This window comes from Xyrauchen texanus, chromosome 8, assembly GCF_025860055.1.
Source record: "Xyrauchen texanus isolate HMW12.3.18 chromosome 8, RBS_HiC_50CHRs, whole genome shotgun sequence".
Classification (NCBI taxonomy): Eukaryota; Metazoa; Chordata; class Actinopteri; order Cypriniformes; family Catostomidae; genus Xyrauchen; species Xyrauchen texanus.
Window position 1 is genome coordinate 48195072 of NC_068283.1, and position 19054 is coordinate 48214125.

Genomic DNA, 19054 nt, shown 5'->3' on the forward strand with positions numbered 1-19054 from the left:
TTTCATCCCCAACATTATTGAATTCTCTTTATGACTTTAGTTTACAGTTTTATTTTGTGCTGTGCAAAGATGTTCCACTGTAGTATTATAAAATAATATACTAATAATAAAGACTTGCATTGAGCTCGTATCAGCCAAAACATTTCACCTCTTAATTGACAGGTAAATGAGACGAGGAGGAGGGCCACACTTTCCTGGAGATCTCGCTGCTGTAAGACAATAAATAGATTATAAATAAAAAGTTAAATGATCGTAACAAACATGCATGTGTTCGGTCTATATAAAAAAAAACTAGTTTTGAAATTTAAAATGTTCACGTCCCCTATATTCTTAACCCTGTGTTATACAGCTTCTTAAGTTCTTTTACGGTGCTCACAGTAAATGTACGTGTATCTTGGTCATCTCGTGTTATTATTTGCCATGTCACATTTAGCAGAGAGAATATCCAGATGTCGTGACGGCAGCACAGAATCTTATTAGTGTTCTGACTCAAAGCCTCGGTCATATTCAGCAGCTCAGGGTCAGATTTCTCCTGCTGTTTCTCAGTCTCCAGTAGAGCAGGATATGACCAGGACATCAACACCTACTCTTACAAATCCAGCGGTTTCATAAGTGATCTTCTTTTATTGTGTGTACATCATTCCTGGGATGAGGAAACTAAAAAGGCAGAAAAGAATTGTGTTGACATCTTTATTAAAAGAATATTCCGGTTTCAAAACCAGTTAAACTGAATCAGCATCATTTGTTTGAACATTTGAAATGAATTTTGACCTATTATTTTCTTATAAAATGAGAAAGTCTGGGGTACAGTAAGACACTCACTGATTTAAAAAGTATAAACACAATCAGAATCAGAATAAGTTTTATTGCCAAGTGCATTTTTTACACATACAAGGAATTTGTTTTGGTGTTGTAGGCGCGTGTCACACATTCTCTAAATATACAAAACAAGTATTAAAATATAAGCAATATAAATATAAATATGTCCACACAGTATCAATTAAAAGTAAGACTAAAAATAAAAGAGCAGCAGAGTAAGTACAGTGGCATGTAGAGCCAGAGGTGCAGTGTGGAGAGTGTCAGGGGGGGTCCCGGGACTTGGGGAAGAAACTGTTCTTGTGGCGTGAGGTTTTTGTCCTGATGGACCTTCTGTCTCAAAGAGATTGTGGCCGGGGTGGGAGAGATCAGCCACAATCTTTCCAGCATGCTTCAGAGTCCTGGAGTCGTACAGGTCCTGGAGCGGCGGCAGATTGCAGCCAATCACCTTCTCTGCAGACCGGATGACACGCTGCAGTCTGCCCTTGTCCTTGGCAGTAGTAGCAGCGTACCAGTGATGGAGGAAGTGAGGATGGACTCGATGATGGCTGTGTAGAAGTGCACCATCATTGTCTTTGTTAGATTACATCATCATGGCAACAAAGTGATTCAGTGACAACAAATCCTACAATTACTGTAAAAATAAAACATTTAAAAACTTTAAAGCTTAAATAATATGCAGGTTTTTAAAGAATAATAATTAAACCCTGCTTTTAAACCTTCCAAATATAATCATTATAATCCTTCATTAAATACTCACACACTTTGAACATCTCATGTTTATGGGAAATGATGCTCATAGTCTGAGGGAAACTGTAAAGAGAGGAAAGATAAATGCAGAATAACTTGGTGACGTTTCCATAGATGAGCCGTTCCTTTGATAATCAGTTATTAATAATGGTTGTGCTCATCACAAGCTGTATTTATATAATCAGTGTTTTTGCACTCATAAATATACTAATAGTTGTATTAACTCTAGTATGAAATCTGAATCCCCTCAGTTATAAATGACGCTAGGTTAACAGTTTGAGGTATGGGGGGGGGGGGGGGGTATCTGAGCGTATGACGTCTTCAAGTCTACAGTTTTGTGCACATGTTTCAGAGCATTCAGGACTGTGCCAACATATGTTTGTCCCCAGTGCAGATGATGATGATGATGATCAGGTATCATTCATAGGAACATTATGTTTTATTCATTGAGACATCTGTATGTAATTGTTGAATTGGTTTGTGAATTGTTCTGAGTTTCATTTACTGGTTAAAGATGAAATGTCACAAACTCTGCGGCGCTGTCCTCTACTCATTATTACAGATTATATTTGTGTTATTAGTAGGGCTGTCGATTTAACGCGTTAATTCAGTGCGATTAATTTTACAAAAATAACGCGTTCAAATATTTGAACCACCTGTTTCCTCCAGAGGGCAGTAAGTGAAACTTCAGCTGTATGAGCAACACACAGTTTATACAGTGAAGAAACACTCCAGTGGGCGTTCTTGCGTTCAAAATACATGAAGGGATCTCAAGATGCATTTAAAATTGAGTATTAAACTATATTTAATGACACAGTGACCTAAACATTGTATGTTTATGACGCAACACACCCGAGACGCGACACAAGCATGTCTGACGCAGGGTTGAGATGCTGCAAAATTCAGAAATTACTCCATAAATATCTAATCACAATTAAAATCAAAGACATTTCCTTCAAACGTATTTATAAGTACCTCACTAATTATGTTCTTGTAGAGAGATTTAATTGTGATGTGGATATATTCTGTAGGCCTACATTTTGTGGTCTGCAGGAGGAAACATTTCTTCATTTATTTTGGAGATGTCCCGACTCGACTTGTTTTGCTCTGATTTCTGCAGGATTGTTCGAGATCATATTATTCCCAGTTGTCAACTTTGATTTGAAAAGGTTTTATTCGTTTTGTTTTTAGCTGTGACATGTCTCTTCATAAGGAATATTATTTCATTAATGTTCTGCTTTTGTTGGCAAAGTTTAGTATTCATAAATGTAAGTATGGTGGTTATAAACCATTAGTTTTATTTTTAATTCAGAGGTTCAGCAACACCTAAGAACAATTTCCAATGTGAGTAACAATAAAGCTGTAAAGTGTATTGAAATATGTAAACAATTTGATATTTTTATTGAACTGTTTATTTATTTTCCTTTTTGTTGTTGTTTGTTTTAATATTCCTCTTGGCTCTAGATGTAAAAGTTTTGTAAGCATTAATTTAAAGAAATCATAATAAATCTCTGACTGATAAATTCACTTGTGTAATGGATTACTGTGAACTGTGTGTCAATGATTGACTTATGATCAATAATATGATAGTAAACAATACATTGTATTCTAAAGATGCTTTTATATCATCTTATCAATGATGAACTCTTCTGCTACAGGAATGTAATGGATTTTAATTATCTGAACATTTATATATATATATATAATTTTTTATATTTAAAGATAACTATGTATAAATATATTGATATAAATATGTATAATCATTATATATTGAATTATTGTTATATGAGGGGCTTTCTCAGCAAATATTTGTTTATGCTATTAATCGCGATTAATTAATCGGGACACCATGTAATTAATTCGATTACAAATTTTTATCGATTGACAGCCCTAATTATTAGGATTATCGTTTGATGAATTAGTATCAACTTTTATTGTTCTTATCATTGAACATGGCCGTTATTGCATGTTTCATCTAAAACGTCTGATATAAAGTTCAAGAGATAAACATCTTTATTAAAGATGCTCTCAGTACCTGAAAATGCATTTGTGTCACCGGCTGATGCAGATTTGATCATGTAAAGCATTCTTCCCAAACTATCGGAGAAGGGAACAGTATGAGACCCGTGAAACAGCCATCATCAACTTCCTACAAGATTTTCTTCAGGAAATTGAAAGTTTTGATTTTAAGTTTCTAGGAAATAGTTTCTGATCTTCTATAGATGATTTAAGATAAATGATGTCTAAAATGACATGTGACCTCACAGTGAGCAAGAGAAATGAACAATAACAACTGTCATACCAGGCCATCTCTCCGTCCATCCTACCGGCACTTACACACATAATTAACACATCCCTTCTTGCAGGCACTTTTCCCACTACATTTAAGCAGGCTCGAGTAACCCCACTGCTGAAAAACCTGCACTTAACCCCACACAGATAGAACACTACAGACCAGTCTCTCTCATCCCATTCATGGCAAAAACACTTGAAAGGGCAGTTTTCAATCAGATCTCCGCCTATCTCTCACAGAACAAGCTGCTGGATGACAATCAGTCGGGCTTCAAAAGTGGACACTCCACTGAGACTGCCCTGCTGTCTGTCATCGAGTTGCTGAGACAGGCGAAAGCTGAATCCAGATCATCCGTTCTGATTCTACTGGACCTTTCTGCTGCCTTTGACACAGTCAACCATCAGATCCTACTCTCCACCCTCTCTAAACTGGGTATCACTGGAACTGTGCTTGACTGGTTCAACTCTTATCTCTCAGAAAGGTCCTTTGAGGTAGCCTGGAGAGGGGAAGTATTCAAGCCACACCAGTTACTTACTGGGGTACCTCAGGGATCAGTGCTTGGGCCACTTCTCTTCTCCATATACACAACATCACTGGGACCCATCATCCAGTCACATGGTTTCTCTTACCACTGCTACGCTGATGACACGCAACTCTACCTGTCTTTCCAGCCCAATGACACCACAGTGACCATTCGAATCGCTGCCTGTCTGGCAGACATCTCGGCCTGGATGAAGGAACACCACCTTCAACTCAACTCAGCCAAGACCGAACTCCTTGTCTTTCCAGCCAACCCTGCTGTTGAACACAACATCACCGTGCAGCTGGGTCCAACTACAGTTTCGCCTTCCAAAACGGTCAGAAATCTAGGGGTAACCGTTGATGATGAGCTAAATTTCACAGACCACATTTCAAAAACTGCAAGATCTTGTAGATTTACACTCTACAATATCAGGAAGATAAGACCCTTCCTCTCTGTACATGCCACACAACTGCTCGTTCAGTCCCTTGTCATAACTAGACTGGACTACTGTAATGCTCTCATTGCAGGCCTTCCTGCATGTGCTATTAGACCTCTCCAAATGATCCAGAATGCAGCAGCACGTCTGGTCTTTAATGAACCTAAGAGAGCACATGTTACACCACTCTTTGTCTCTCTCCACTGGCTGCCGGTTCATGCACGTATTAAATTCAAGGCCCTGATGCTGGCATATAAAACAGTCACTGGGTCTGCTCCAGCATACCTAAAAACATTTATGCAGAGCTACGCTCCCACCAGAAGCCTGCGGTCGGCTAAGGAACGCCGCCTTGTCGCACTCAAAACAAAGAGGCACCAAAACACTTTCCCGACTCTCAGTTTCATCATACCACGGTGGTGGAATGACCTTCCCAACTCAATCCAGAAGCTAACTCACTCTCTATCTTCAAAAATGGCTAAAAACACATCTTTTCCAAAAGCACTTAACCGGTCACTAAAAAAAAAAAATATATATATATATATATATATATATATATATATATATTTACATTTCTTGTTGCACTTAAATCTGTTTTGTATACTATTATGATGATAGTGAAACTTTGTAATATGGCACTTTTTGTACCACTGTCTCCCTAAGATGATTCGCTGATGTTCTTCCTCTTTTGTAAGTCGCTTTGGATAAAAGCGTCTGCCAAATGAATAAATGTAAATGTAAATGTCATACAAACTTTCTACACGTCCGCTTAGTTTTGGGTCATTTAATGGGGAAACGATGATGTCAGCTGTATTGTTGAACCACTTGTGAATAAGTGAGAGGGAGACACCTGCCCCTAACTGCCCCCTGTATCATGAAGTGTCTGACCGGTCAGGGACACAAGCCTCCTCATGTCAGAACTTGGACCACGAGTGCATGCAGACGCATCAGAGCACAAGATTTGCACACCAGTTGTGTCCTACAGAACACATGCACAACTATAATTCATTCAACAGTCCTGCTGCAAGTCATCCATTCTGACACTGAATTCAACACAGTTTAAAATATGAGCAATGCTACTATATTTTAAACAGTAAATTATGATTTTATTCAAACTTATTTTATTTGATTGTATGTTTTAATCTGAATGTATTGGTAATAATGTATTTCCTGCCTATGCAGTGATTTGGTCACGATTCATTGTTAAGTTTCTGATTATATCTGTAAATTAAGAATGAAGGCGCTCAACATTCAGTACAGCTAAATCTTTGTCCCTCCCATAATAACAGTTTGAAGCTGGGCCATATGTTCTTCAGTCAAAGGGCATTCAACTGGAGGAACTACACTTCCTCTAGATGTCTGGTCTGGACTGGCTGAGTCCCAGTCAGATTCTTCATCTTGCACATTCTGTGAAAAGTTAATAACCATAACAATAACCATATTAATAACCATAATAATATCCATAATAATAACCATATTAATAACAACCATAATAATAAGCTGTGTGTGCTGCATGCTTCAGATTCAATGATCAGATATTGGTCATATATTGAAAAGTCATGGCTGTCATCTAATATTTGTGTATTATAAAAGTGTTTTATTATGCATATTACATGATGGAGGTGGAGTAAGTAAAGAAAGAAACAAGCTGCTTTAGTGGAGCTTCAATGTTTGTCATGTGCACTGATCTATATATAATATATTATAGATCAGTGGTCATGAGTCATTCACTCTGATGGTCACTAGGTGGCAGTAGATGATCAGATTTGGTTAAAAACAGAGAGATGCTTGTACATTTACTTCATGTGTAGTGAAGAGTTTCCCTTATTGAACACACCTGATTGAAGTCATCAGCTGGTTAATAGTGGCTCTAAATGTGCAGTGCTGTGGGTCTCCAGGATTGGGATTGAGAGCCACTGGGATATGGCATAGATGATTATAACCTTCATCAGATACTTTAAATATCTTTTATTAGATTAGATACAATACATTTATACTAGTGGACTTTTAGCAATGTTTCATGAGTTGTATGTGAATGATTCAAGTCTTTGTGTCTTCAGTCTCTTCCTGGAATAGCTGCTTCTGTGTGTACAGACTGTACAGATATGACTCTTTAAATCTGTCACAGGTTCTACTGACTAACACACCTCCATTACAAGTGCTGCCAATCTTCACATGTTCTCAACTGTTGTTGAAGACTCAATGAGCATTTTTCTCTGTGTTTTCATTATGGCGGTCTGTGGTAAACATTACATGAATATATCTGGAAATGACAAACAGTCAATCCTCAAACATGAATTTCAAGCTTCTTTCTTTGTAAATGTGTTTCTAGATAAATAGTGTACTTTCTATGATGTCTGTTAGGTCAATATAACGGTACTTCCATCTCCATTATTCAGTTACACTTTTAAAGTATTGTTGTAACTTGTTGGTTGATGTATTTTTGCTGATATATCTGTGTTTGTTGTCACATTAGTTACTTATCGTGTGATGTTATTAGATCTCGTCGTTTGGCAGATCATTTCACCGTTGAGGTGTATTTCATGTGTGCTACGTCTTCATTAGCTCATGTTGGGCAGAAGACATTAAGTGAGACGTCCCCTTCTCCAATGTGTGCACAGTAGTAGTGTCTGAAGAGATGCACACTGTGAATATATGAAAAACACCCGATCTCTAACATGAATAACATTTATATACAGTTCATATCAAATGTGTCAGAATTGAAGTTTCTTCATGGCGTGGTGTAGAGTTCACTGCTAATAATAATGCTAGAGTAACTTCATGTTAAATATGTATTTAAATTAATAAGTGTCATTATTGTTCTTGTTATTATGCTACTATGAAAATGGTTCAAACTTTATTATTATTCTAACTAATAAACTAATTCATACTATGCAATAAACTGCTAATATGAGTAGTAATGTTCACGTTAACACGTTATCTTGTATTACCATGTATAGATTACATAAAAATGTATGTAACCCTTTTCACCATAGGCTCGTGATGAGGCAAGTACATTATACAGCAACATATAAAGTATTAAACCCTCTTAACCCTAATGCTTGGTAAAATGGTGAAGGAGACATCCCATTGTATAATAAACCTGTCTAGGAACACTATGATTCTCACTCTCTCTTCTCAACAATGAGTGACTGGAAAAAACTAATCTTGGTCTTTAAAACAAAGTAAATATTATCACAGATAATATTTATCTACACAGATACAGGGCATGTGATGAAATAAACAACAAGAACGCAATGGCTCAGTTTCCTTCCAATTGTATTATGGGGGAAAATCACATAACAGTTGAACAACAAATATGAAAATAAACAGAAAACAATATGAAAAGACCGGATTAATAAAGTCAATAGTCTGTGATAACCGGAGTGCACTCTTTTAGTTTTGTTCTTTTAGCAGGCCTGCATTAATCGTTGGCGCGCTTACTGTTGGAGCTCATAGAGTGAAAAAACCTCGAGTAAAGTGAAAGACACAGATCCTACCGCGTCTGTAACTTTCTCTCTCGTCAAGCGAACTCCGTCTGCAGCGGCACAGCGAGGGTTAAACAACTTCGTCCGTCCAGCACTCATAACCAAACGGTCTCCGGGGAAGGAAAACACCTGCATCAGCCAGTGAAACTCTTCCCGATGTAGGCTCCTCTCATACAGCAATCAAACGACGTGTCTGCGGTCCTTCCCACGACGATGTCACAATACTGCAAAACCACGAGCTAACTTAGCCAGAGAGGCTAACAGATCTAAGCTCGCTCCACAGCGTAAAACACACATCTCCCGTAGTAGTTTCACAGTCACAAACTCCTCCACCGAGAGCGTGATGTTCGATAAAACAAATTATAGTCCAACTTAAAGCATTAAGTGCACAAAACGTATCGGTTACCTAACGTAACCTCGGTTCTCTCTAGATGAGGGAACGAGTATTGCGTAAGCTAGCTTACGCTACGGAAAGATTCATCTTTTCTGAGATATTGAAGCCAAAAAATTATCCTTAATTTTTGTATCCATTGTCAACGCAGTGCGGCAGCTGCAGACCTTGAGCGGGCTAGCTAGCGAGCTCATAGGTTGCTCTGCGGCAACTGCTGCAGCCTATAGATGAGCTTGGGCTAACTCCCATCCAATGAGAGGCGCCCGCGCACACTGCAACAAAGCCCGCCAAAATGGGCGTGACTAGAGTGCATATAAGCTGTAGTTCGTAGGCTGGAACCCTGGTTTTCATTGACTGAAGCTTAAAAGTCGCCGTGGCGCTGAAGCACGTCGGTTACGCAATACTGCTCCTCATCTAGAGAGAACCGAGGTTACGTTAGGTAACCGACACGTTCTCTACGAGAGGTTCTCTCAGATATGTAAGCTAGCTTACGCTCACGGAACCCATTGTCAACGCCGCGCGCCAAGCATCCACTGTATGAGCCCCAGGGAATTAAGGGGGACCCGGGAGCCCTTATGAGTGGGGAAATAATATTTGGCCGGCAAGAATGCGGGTCATTGACTGTGTAATACATAAGCACATAGTGGGAAGGGAACTTCTGGCAGAGCAACGGGTAGTCGCTGATCACCCACGCATGCAGCGCCCAGCTCTGGGTGGGGATGCCAGATTGTGCCGCGAGCTTGAGAGAGGAAATCTGCTCACTGGGATGGCCCACGGCGCTGTCAGTGACAGCTGCGTAAGCTCCGGAACCATGTCTGATTCTCCCAACGCGGGCTATGAGGAGCACCGAGTGACGCTGCTTCCTGATCCTCTGCATTACCTGTGGCAATAGCGTAGACGGGAGGGAAGGCGTAAGCGGGCGCCTGGGCCAGTCCTGGGCCAGCCGCCCTCGCTCGAGAAAAATATTGGGCAGTGAGAGTTCTCTTTGGACGCAAAGAGGTTTATCTCCGCTCTGCCGAATAGGTGCCATAACGCCTGGACTGTTTGAGCGTGCAGGACCATTCCCCTGGGGGAATATTGTCTCTGGACAGTCTGTCCGGGCCGCCGCTCAGGTGGCCTGGCACGCGTGTCGCCTCAGCGCAGCGCAGGTGGCACTGGGACCAACTCAGTATGCGCTTCGCCAGATGGAAGAGGTTCCTGGATCTGACACCGCCCTGACGGTTTAGGTAGGATACCACAGATCTGTTGTCCGAACGACCAGGACGCGGTCACCCTGAATGACCGGGAGAAACGACGCAGCGCGCATCGACCGCTATCATTTCCAGACAATTTATGTGAAGGAGCTTTTCCTGAACTGACCATAGGCCTAAAACCGAGAGCTCCTCGCGAGACCGCTCCCAACACGCGTTGGACGCTGCCTGTCGAGATGACTTTTCGGCGCAGATACAGCTCCCATTGTCACTCCCCGCTGATACCATTCGCCACTGTCCAGGGCTGCAGAGCTGAAATACAGGTCATGAGTCACCTTGATGGGCTGGCGCCTGTGGCCCAAGCCCGGCGAGACGCTGCGGTGTTTAGCCAATGCTGAAGCGGGCGATGTGCAGTAAACCCAGCTGAAGAACTGCTGCGGCTGAGGCCATGTAGCCTAGCACTCTCTGAAATTTCTTCAGAGGTGTGAGGCTGTTCATCTGAAATGACGCTGCTAGTCGCTGCACACGGCGCCGCTGTGTAGATAAGCTGAGCCGCCATTGCCACTGAGTCTAGTTCTATTCCAAGGAAGGAAATTGCCTGACTGGGCTGTAGTGAGCTCTTGGTCCAATTGATTGCAAGGCCCAAACTGTTCAGATGACTGAGGAGAACTGTCCTGTGAGACAGAAGCTCCGTGATGTGATTGTGCCAAAATCAGCCAATCGTCCAAATAGTTCAGAATTGCGAAACCCTGACTCAAGAGGGGTGCGAAGCCAGGCCCATGCACTTCGTGAAAGTACGGGTGCTAAGGACAGGCCGAACGGAAGGACGGTGTATTGATAAACCTGGCCGCCGAGGCTAATCTCAAGAATGGCCTGTGACGGGATTTATCTGAATCTGAAAGTATGCATTTTTCAGATCGAGAGAAATAAACCAGTCCCCTGGCACACATGCGCGAGGAGTTTGCTGGTTGTAAGCATTTTGAACGGTCTTTTGCAAGCGCTTTGTTCAAAAACCCTGAGATCTAATATTGGTCTGAGGTCGCCGCCTTTCTTGGGGACAAGAAAATAACGGCTGTAAAACCCCGACTCGCTCAGGGAGGCGGCACTCTCTATGGCCCTTTTGCACAGAAGGTTTGTTATTTCTGAACGAAGCATGCACGCTGCTTCCGTGTTCAAAGTAGTTTCGAGCCGCGCTCTGAAGCAAGGAGGACGGTGATCGAACTGTAGCAAATAGCCCTGTTTTATTGTGCTTAACACCCATTCGGATATCCCTGAATATCTTCCCACGCTTTGAAGCATAATGTTAGAGGGTGAATGGCCAAATCGCTTGATTGCCGCGACACAGCCGCTGAACAGAATGTGTGAGCCGCTTACTGTGCTTATGCTGGACTGCTCGCAGACAGCATGGACAGGCTGTTCTGTGAGTGACTTCCGATTGAGGTGAATGGGGAAAGAGTCACGCCTGTTAAGTGATGCGCAAGCATAGCCACGGGCACGGGACTTACATACAGAGAAGTGTTTGCTGGCCGCGTGACAGAGCCGGCAGAGAATGGGCGCGCGACGATTCGTGAGCGCATTTATTGACTCTAACACTCGAGTGGTTCGTGAACCGCTTTTGAGTGTGCTCTGATGGGGACACGGAACGGTAATGCTTGTGTGTAGAGGTGAACACTAGATTGTGGGCACATTTTCTACACATAAGGCTGGTCGTGGTGACAGAGCTGCCAGAGAATGGGCGCCACGACGGATTCGTGGGTGCGTTATGAACCCTAACACTCGAGCCGGTCGTGAACCGCTTTATGTGAGTGTGTTCTGATAGGGACATCGGACGGTAATGCTTGTGTGTAGGGGTGAACACTGAATTGTGGGCACATTTTCTACACATAAGGCTTTATTTTGGGTCGCCGTGGAAACGGCGCTTGAGTGCAGGCAAGCCGGTAATATCACCGCTTGTTGGCTGCTGAATCCACCACTGCAGTAGCCTGAGAGAAGGGGACTGACAGGGGCGTACGGGACTTACATACAGCTGGCCGTGGTGACAGAGCCGGCAGAGGAGGGATAGCACGACGGGCTCGTGGGCTGCTTATTAACTCTAACACTCGAGCCGGTCGTGAACCGCTTATGTGAGTGTGCTCTGATAGGGACACGGATGTGTAATGCTTGTGTGTAGGGGTGAGCACTGGATTGTGGGCACATTTTCTACACATAAGGCATGTTTACTCTTTACAAGATTTCTTTGGGTCGCCGTGAAAACGGCGCTTGAGTGCAGGCAAACGGGTAGTATCACCGCTTGTTGGCTGCTGAATCCACCACTGCAGTAGCCTGAGAGAAGGGGACTGACAGGGGCTAAGCTTTGACGGTGGTCCGCCGCGGGCGGACTGAGCCGCCGCTTTCTCAACAACGCTAGGAGGACTTCGGCTGCTCAGGTTTCAGTACAATCTTAGGCCGAGGCCCGCAGGGGGCGGCGGCTCGCGGCGGCTGTCTGAGCGCTGATCGAGGGCGGCCGCTCTGTCGACGCTGAGAAGTCTGGCTTGTTGAGCTGGGCGCTGTGAAGAGGCTCGTGCAGGAGGCTGGTCACGCGGGCGCCTGCAGAGGAGCTTAGCGCGACGAGGCAGAAAGAGATTCATGGCTTGGGCTTCGAGAAACGGTCAACAATGCCACTCACCGCGGAACCGAAGAGACCGACAGAGAGAGCGGCGCAGAGCGCTCAGCTTCTCCCAAGTCGGCTAGTCAGATCTGAAACAGCCTCTGTCTGTAAGACGGCCATGGAATGCAGAGCAGATGCAGCTTGGCCGGCGGCGGTATAGGCGCCGCCAACACAGGCGGAAGTAGTTCTGCAGGCCTTAGACGGAGCACCAGCTTAGACCGCCATCTCGCGGAGGGCGGGCAAAGGTGCGGCGTGGAGTCTGTTGGGAGCCTGCTCAGGGGCGGTGACCACTGAGCCCGAGGCGGTCGACGGCCTGTGTGAGGAGGCGCGCTAGTTCCCCTTCGACCGGCGCTGGTCCTGCTGGATTCCTGGGCCGAGGAGGAGGCGTGTGAGCCTGACCACCTCGCTGTCCGAGCCATGATGGAACAGCCCTTATCCTCCGCTTCGTCCGGAGATGGCAGCAGAGCAGCCGCCGGGCGGCAACTGCGCGCCCCGGGTGGGCGGGAGGGTGAAGGCGATGCTCGAGGGAGGGCTCCGCAGGCAATCGCTTCTACCACTGGTTCCGCAGCCTTTGAGAGCGGCGCTTTACTGCGCTGCTGAATGGAAGGCGGCGCGGGCGGCTCGGTCCTGAGCGCCGAAGTCGAGCCCGCAGGGTCGACATCGAAGCTCTCGCAGAGATCGCGATCCGCCTTCAGCTAGGGCGAGCTCTGCATGCCCCAGTCCCAGGCAGAGAGCGCAGATGACGGGCGGTCTCCGGTGCTGAGAGGGGCGCGCATGAGGCGCAAGTGGAGCGAGGCATCTTTAAAAAGACGCCAGACTTTTTGTGAAGTTCATAAGAACTAGCTTGCTTTAAAAGGATACGCCGCCGATGGCGTAGCTCGCAGGACGGCTGAAGGTGGCGAAGACGGCCGGCTTCTTCGAGCGCTGTCCACGCTTGCTTGATGCCCCTCGAACGGCGACGCTGCTTCCAGTTCAGAGATGCGAAGAGCTTCGCTGAAGAGATGAAAATCAGGGTTCCAGCCTACTAACTACACTTATATGCACTCTAGTCACGCCCATTTTGGCGGGCTTTGTTGCAGTGAGCGCCGGACGCTTCTCATTGGATGCGAAGTTCTCCCAAGCTCGTCTATAGGTTGCAGCAGTTGCCGCAGAGCAACCTATGAGCTCGCTTAGCTAGCCCGCCAAGGTCTGCAGCCGTCGCGACTGCGCTGATAATGGATACAAAAATTAAGGATAATTTTTTGGCTTCAATATCTCAGAAAAGATGAATCTTTCCGTAGCGTAAGCTAGCTTACGCAATACGAGAGAACCTCTCGTAAGAGAACTGTGTGTTAGTAGCAGACTATCCCTCATGCTCCGCTCCACCGCGTATCTCGGGCTTTTTTTCCTTCTCGCGTGATTACGTATACCTTCAACAGGATACTTTATTAATCACTAAATCTCGAACATTAACAAATAGATTAGTAAACTTTCCCTATGTACTGAACCCTCCTTAAAACATTTTAAAGAAAACACAACTTAATTATTAAATTACCAGACACATCTGAACAGCACAAGGTAATTAAATGATAATTATTATTACATTGTCAACAACTAGACATTATCCACCTCAATAACTCTTATACATTATTGTAATTTATTGCATATGAAGTAAGCACTTTTCCAAACCCAACAAAATACAATAACTTACATATTTCAAAAATAAGCAAAATAAGCGACTGATATTTATAAGGTCATTACATGTATGTTTTTTATTTTATTATGTGCTTTTCTGTGTAGAGAACAATTGTTTTCTGCTTAGAAATATACTTTTAACTAAATTGATATCACAAGAAAAAGGCTCCAAGGAAAGATCATTCAAAACTATAATCAGGGGTGCAATAACATGCAGTATTTTCAGTTTAATTGCAGAAGTTACATTTAAATGTATATATATATATATATATTTACGTTTAGCAGGGAAATACATATGCAGTGCAAATGATTCTCCAGTGATGCTTGTGTGTCAGACGCTGGAGATGTCCCGCCCCTTACTGAAACAGAAGTTATGATTGGTTCATATCCAATCGCGTCTGAAATGAACGTTCTGATTGGTGGATCAGCTCAGTCGAACTGTCTGTCTCGCCAGTGCTCACCGGTGCATCTCCGAGCGAGTTTAGAGAGAATCTCTGTACATTTATATAATAATAATAATAATAAAACACAATTCACTCAACGGTGCTGCGGCATCGCGTTATTAGATTGAAACAGTTCCGGGTCAAAAGCTCGTTGTTCCGGCGGACACACTCATCAGTTATTTCAGGTGGGCATGCGCAGAATCCTAAAACATCCTTAGCTAGAAATTAGCATATTAGCATCAAATCATCAGTCCTGTTACTATCCCAGAGCAATAGGGAGCATAAGTTCTAGCCCAGCTTCATAACTCAGTCATAGATGGTGTATTTGTTATTTGCAGGGGAAAACATTAAAATGCAATTTAAGGATTAGGACAACAACTAAGGGATATAGACATTTATAAAGGTTTTTTTTGTGTGTTATTGAGCTAAAAGCAGCGACATTTGAGTCAGCAGCATATGAGCATCGACATGCTTAGTTACCATTGTTTGTTTATGCATGTGTTTTTTATTTGTATACTTATGCTCCTTACCTTTTTATGTCTTATTTGGATAGAATTAACATTAACATATTTTAATTTGCTATACACTTTTACAGTTGTTAGTAACATGCCAATATCTGCAGCCGAGAAGCAACGGCGCTATCACGCTCGTAGAGACCAGGATCCAGAGAGGAGAGAACTGTATCTTCTATGGGAAAAAAAGAAATATAAGAGAGACCGAGAACAAGGAAAGAAAAAAAGCATAGAAGAATGCAATGAGGTAGAAAATGTGTTGAAGCGAAGGAGATGGAGAGCAGACCAGGCAAAGACCAGTGCAGCAAAAAAGGCTAATGCAGTTGCAGTCAACAATATGTTTTCTTCTATGATTGTATTTTTCTAAATAATTCTAGATTACCTCCCATATGGAAGCAGATTGTCATGGCCTAATGTTCCATAGGTAACTAGTACGTTTATGCAAGTAAATAAGTTCATAACTCTTGTCTATAATGCATGCAATTAACTGCAATGACAAACAATAGGCGACTAAACACATGCTATTGAGAGCTCAGTCCTGTTACTGTCATTCATTTGATATTTTAAAAGAAAAATGACATTTGACAGTCACACAGATCTCACCATAGTAACCTGCACTATATTGCATTTTGAACAAGACCCTTTTTTAAATAAATATCTTGTCAAAGTATACATATTTCTTAATTGTAATGTGATTTCGTCCCTGAAATAGGACATTTTCAGTAATCTGAATGGCAATTTTGATATAAAACAGAATTGTTTTAAATATGACATAATCTGAATGAAAAGAGGGACCAAAATACTACTTATATATGTGCAAACTGTTGCATATTTGTAATTGGAAGTATTATATATAGTAACACTTTAGTCAGTTACAGGACTGAGGAAAATATCAAAACATGAAATAAATAAACAGTCATAAAATAATAAATGGCATAGCTTGAGATGGCCCAACACAATTTCTTGTCATGTTAAGATGTCTTCATTCAATGGGTATTGAAAAAAATCAGTTTGAAACAATTATATTTTTCAAATTTTTAAAGTTGAAAAGGCACCGATTTCGTGGAATGACCCATATGAGGACATACGACATATGTCTGTGTATACCCTAAACTACACCAGAAGCTGTTTGTCAGATTTTCTGTCATCACCTCTTCAAGACACTGATCCCTCTTGTTCCAACGAGTCTTGTGACGTCACAAGTGTTTGTCTGTTTTTCAGCATTTATGAATGTTGAGATGAGCGGAAGAAGAAACAGTTTCTGTGATTATTGTTCATGGTAACCAAATAATAATATCCCTAAAATAAAAATATAATATAAAAAATTAAAAAATACAAAATAATTAAGAATCGATATTTTTGTGTGTGGATCGATATTTTTGATACAACATCAGGATTGGAAGTATCAATACTTTTATGATCGATCCGCCCATCTCTATTTTCCACTGTAACACATCCCATCATTCACCTATAGAGGGCGCTGTCCCCACATTATATCCCGTGACAAATACAGTGACAGCACTGATCACAGACAGATATTGAGGATATTGACTCTTATTGATTGAGCTTTGAGGAACATCTCCAGTGTGTAGCAGCTGTTGTTATTTTCAGACATCATTCTGTCAATCTTCTCCAGGAGTTTGATGACCTGATCTCTGTTTGATGGATCTTTATTGTTCAGGAAGTGAAATCTCCCGCCACACTCCTCGACTAGATTAGATAACTGGACATTCTGTGTTAGTAGTTGTTCCATTGATTTGTGTTGAATTTCATCTCCATGCGTGAAGAGGACAATTGTGTATTTCATAGCGTTCTCACCAAATGTCTGCTTGTACAATGACACGGCATCTGCGTCCTGTTGAGTGAAAGTATTTAAAAAGAAAACCAGAAGTGTCGCGTGGACTCCTGAAGAGCACATCTTCAATCCTCTCTCTAACTCCATGAGCAGATCGATGTTTCTGGAATTAAAGACATTTGGAGGGTCAGTCACGGTAACTCTTCTGTATGAAACATCAGCCGTGTGTTTTTGATATGTGTCAGTGATGGAGGAATATCCCTGTTCTAACTGAAACACATCTTCTCCCAGTATAGTGTTCCTGAAGCGTTCACTCCTGAACCCGTTTTCCCGATCAGCAGAAGATGAAGATCACGAGTGTTTAATATTTGATCTCCAGAGCGCTCCATCACTGAAACACACAGTGTTAACGTATGAACTCTGTCATTTCTGAAACAGCTTGACAAATATCTGTCCAGCAAAGTATTTCATCCTCCAAACTACTTACCGTTCTTATGTTTGTCTGTCGCTCCAAACTGTTTAAAGCCGAATTCTATCGAGCATCACCTCATTTTCATGATTGGTGATCACAGACTCGCAGCACACTGAGGATTGTAAAATGGTGTCTACTTATTCTTCATCAAAATGTCTCTCTGACTCGTTTACTTTCACTTTTGATGGTCGATCCCTTCTTCTGAAACTGTTGCACAGTAACTACTTTGAAGGGGTTTCGCTCTGTTCTCTATATGTTGCTGTTCTAGTTAAGCTGTATAGTTGCCCAACTGTTAATGCACCGGCATCTTTATTAGGAGCGTTAGGACATACAACATTATAATAAACGATAAGAAATATTTCTCAGGTAGGTTATCTTTTGAAAGTCACTTGCCTACAAAAATACTGTATCATGTTTCCTGAGCAATGTCATTTACTAAAGTTCTTATTTGTGCTTCATCTTCATTAGACAGAGCGTTATTCAACTTCCCATTAGAAGCTTTTGTTGATATTAATACAAATTCCACTTGATTTCATTAACTGCACATAATCTGAGAAGCTTTGCACAGAGAAAATAGACCAACTTTCCTTTCTGTGATCTACAGTTGCACCTAGACGTCTTTTAATATGTCAATGTCTTTGATTGGCAAGTGTTTTGCTCTTTTCAAAGAGAGTGTTTTCATGATGTGTCCTCTGAGCATCAATCTTTCTCAATTCTTGCGCCACTCCTGTTCAACCTGTATATGCTCCCAATGAGCCAAATAATGAGAAAGAACCAAATTGCTTACCACAGCTATGCAGACGACACACAGATACTTAGCCCTATCACCTAACGATTACAGCCCCATTGACTCCCTGTGCCAATGCATTGATGAAGTTAACAGTTGGATGTGCCAAAACTTTCTTCAGTTAAACAAAGACAAAACTGAAGTCATTGTGTTTGGAAACAAAGATGAAGTTCTCAAGGTGAATGCACACCTTGACGCTAGGGGTCAAACAACTAAAAATCAAGTCAGGAATCTTGGTGTGTCTCTAGAGTCAGACCTTAGTTTCAGTAGTCATGTCAAAGCAATAACTAAATCAGCATACTATCATCTGAAATATATTGCAAGAATTAGATGCTTTGTTTCCAGTCAAGACCTAGAGAAACTTGTGCATGCTTTCATCACCAGCAGGGTGAATTATTGTAATGGACTCCTCACTGGCCTTCCCAAAAAGACCATAAGACAGTTGCAGCTCATACAGAACGCTGCTGCCAGGATTCTGAGCAGAACCAGAAAACATGAACATATCACACCAGTCCTCAGGTCTTTACACTGGCTCCCAGTTACATTTAGGATTGATTTTAAAGTATTATTACTGGTATATAAATCATTCAATGGGCTAGGACCTCAATATATTGCAGATATGCTCACTGAATATAAACAGATCACTCAGATCATTAGGATCACATCAGCTAGAAATACCAAGGGTTCACTCTAAGCAAGGAGAGTCTGCTTTTAGCTATTATGCCAGCCGCAGCTGGAACCAGCTTCCAGAAGAGATCAGATGTGCTCCTACAGTAGTCACATTCAAATCCAGACTCAAAACACATCTGTTTAGCTGTGCATTTACTGAATGAGCACTGT

General features: G+C 42.3%; 1 protein-coding gene across 1 annotated transcript; it reads right to left on the minus strand.

Moving 5' to 3' along the window:
* Window positions 1-16685: 16685 nt before the first annotated feature.
* Window positions 16686-17344, minus strand: LOC127648204 (GTPase IMAP family member 5-like). The gene is given in 2 exon segments (XM_052132787.1): window positions 16686-17257; window positions 17260-17344. Coding segments are annotated over 2 exon segments (657 nt in total).
* Between the last annotated feature and the right edge of the window lie 1710 nt (window positions 17345-19054).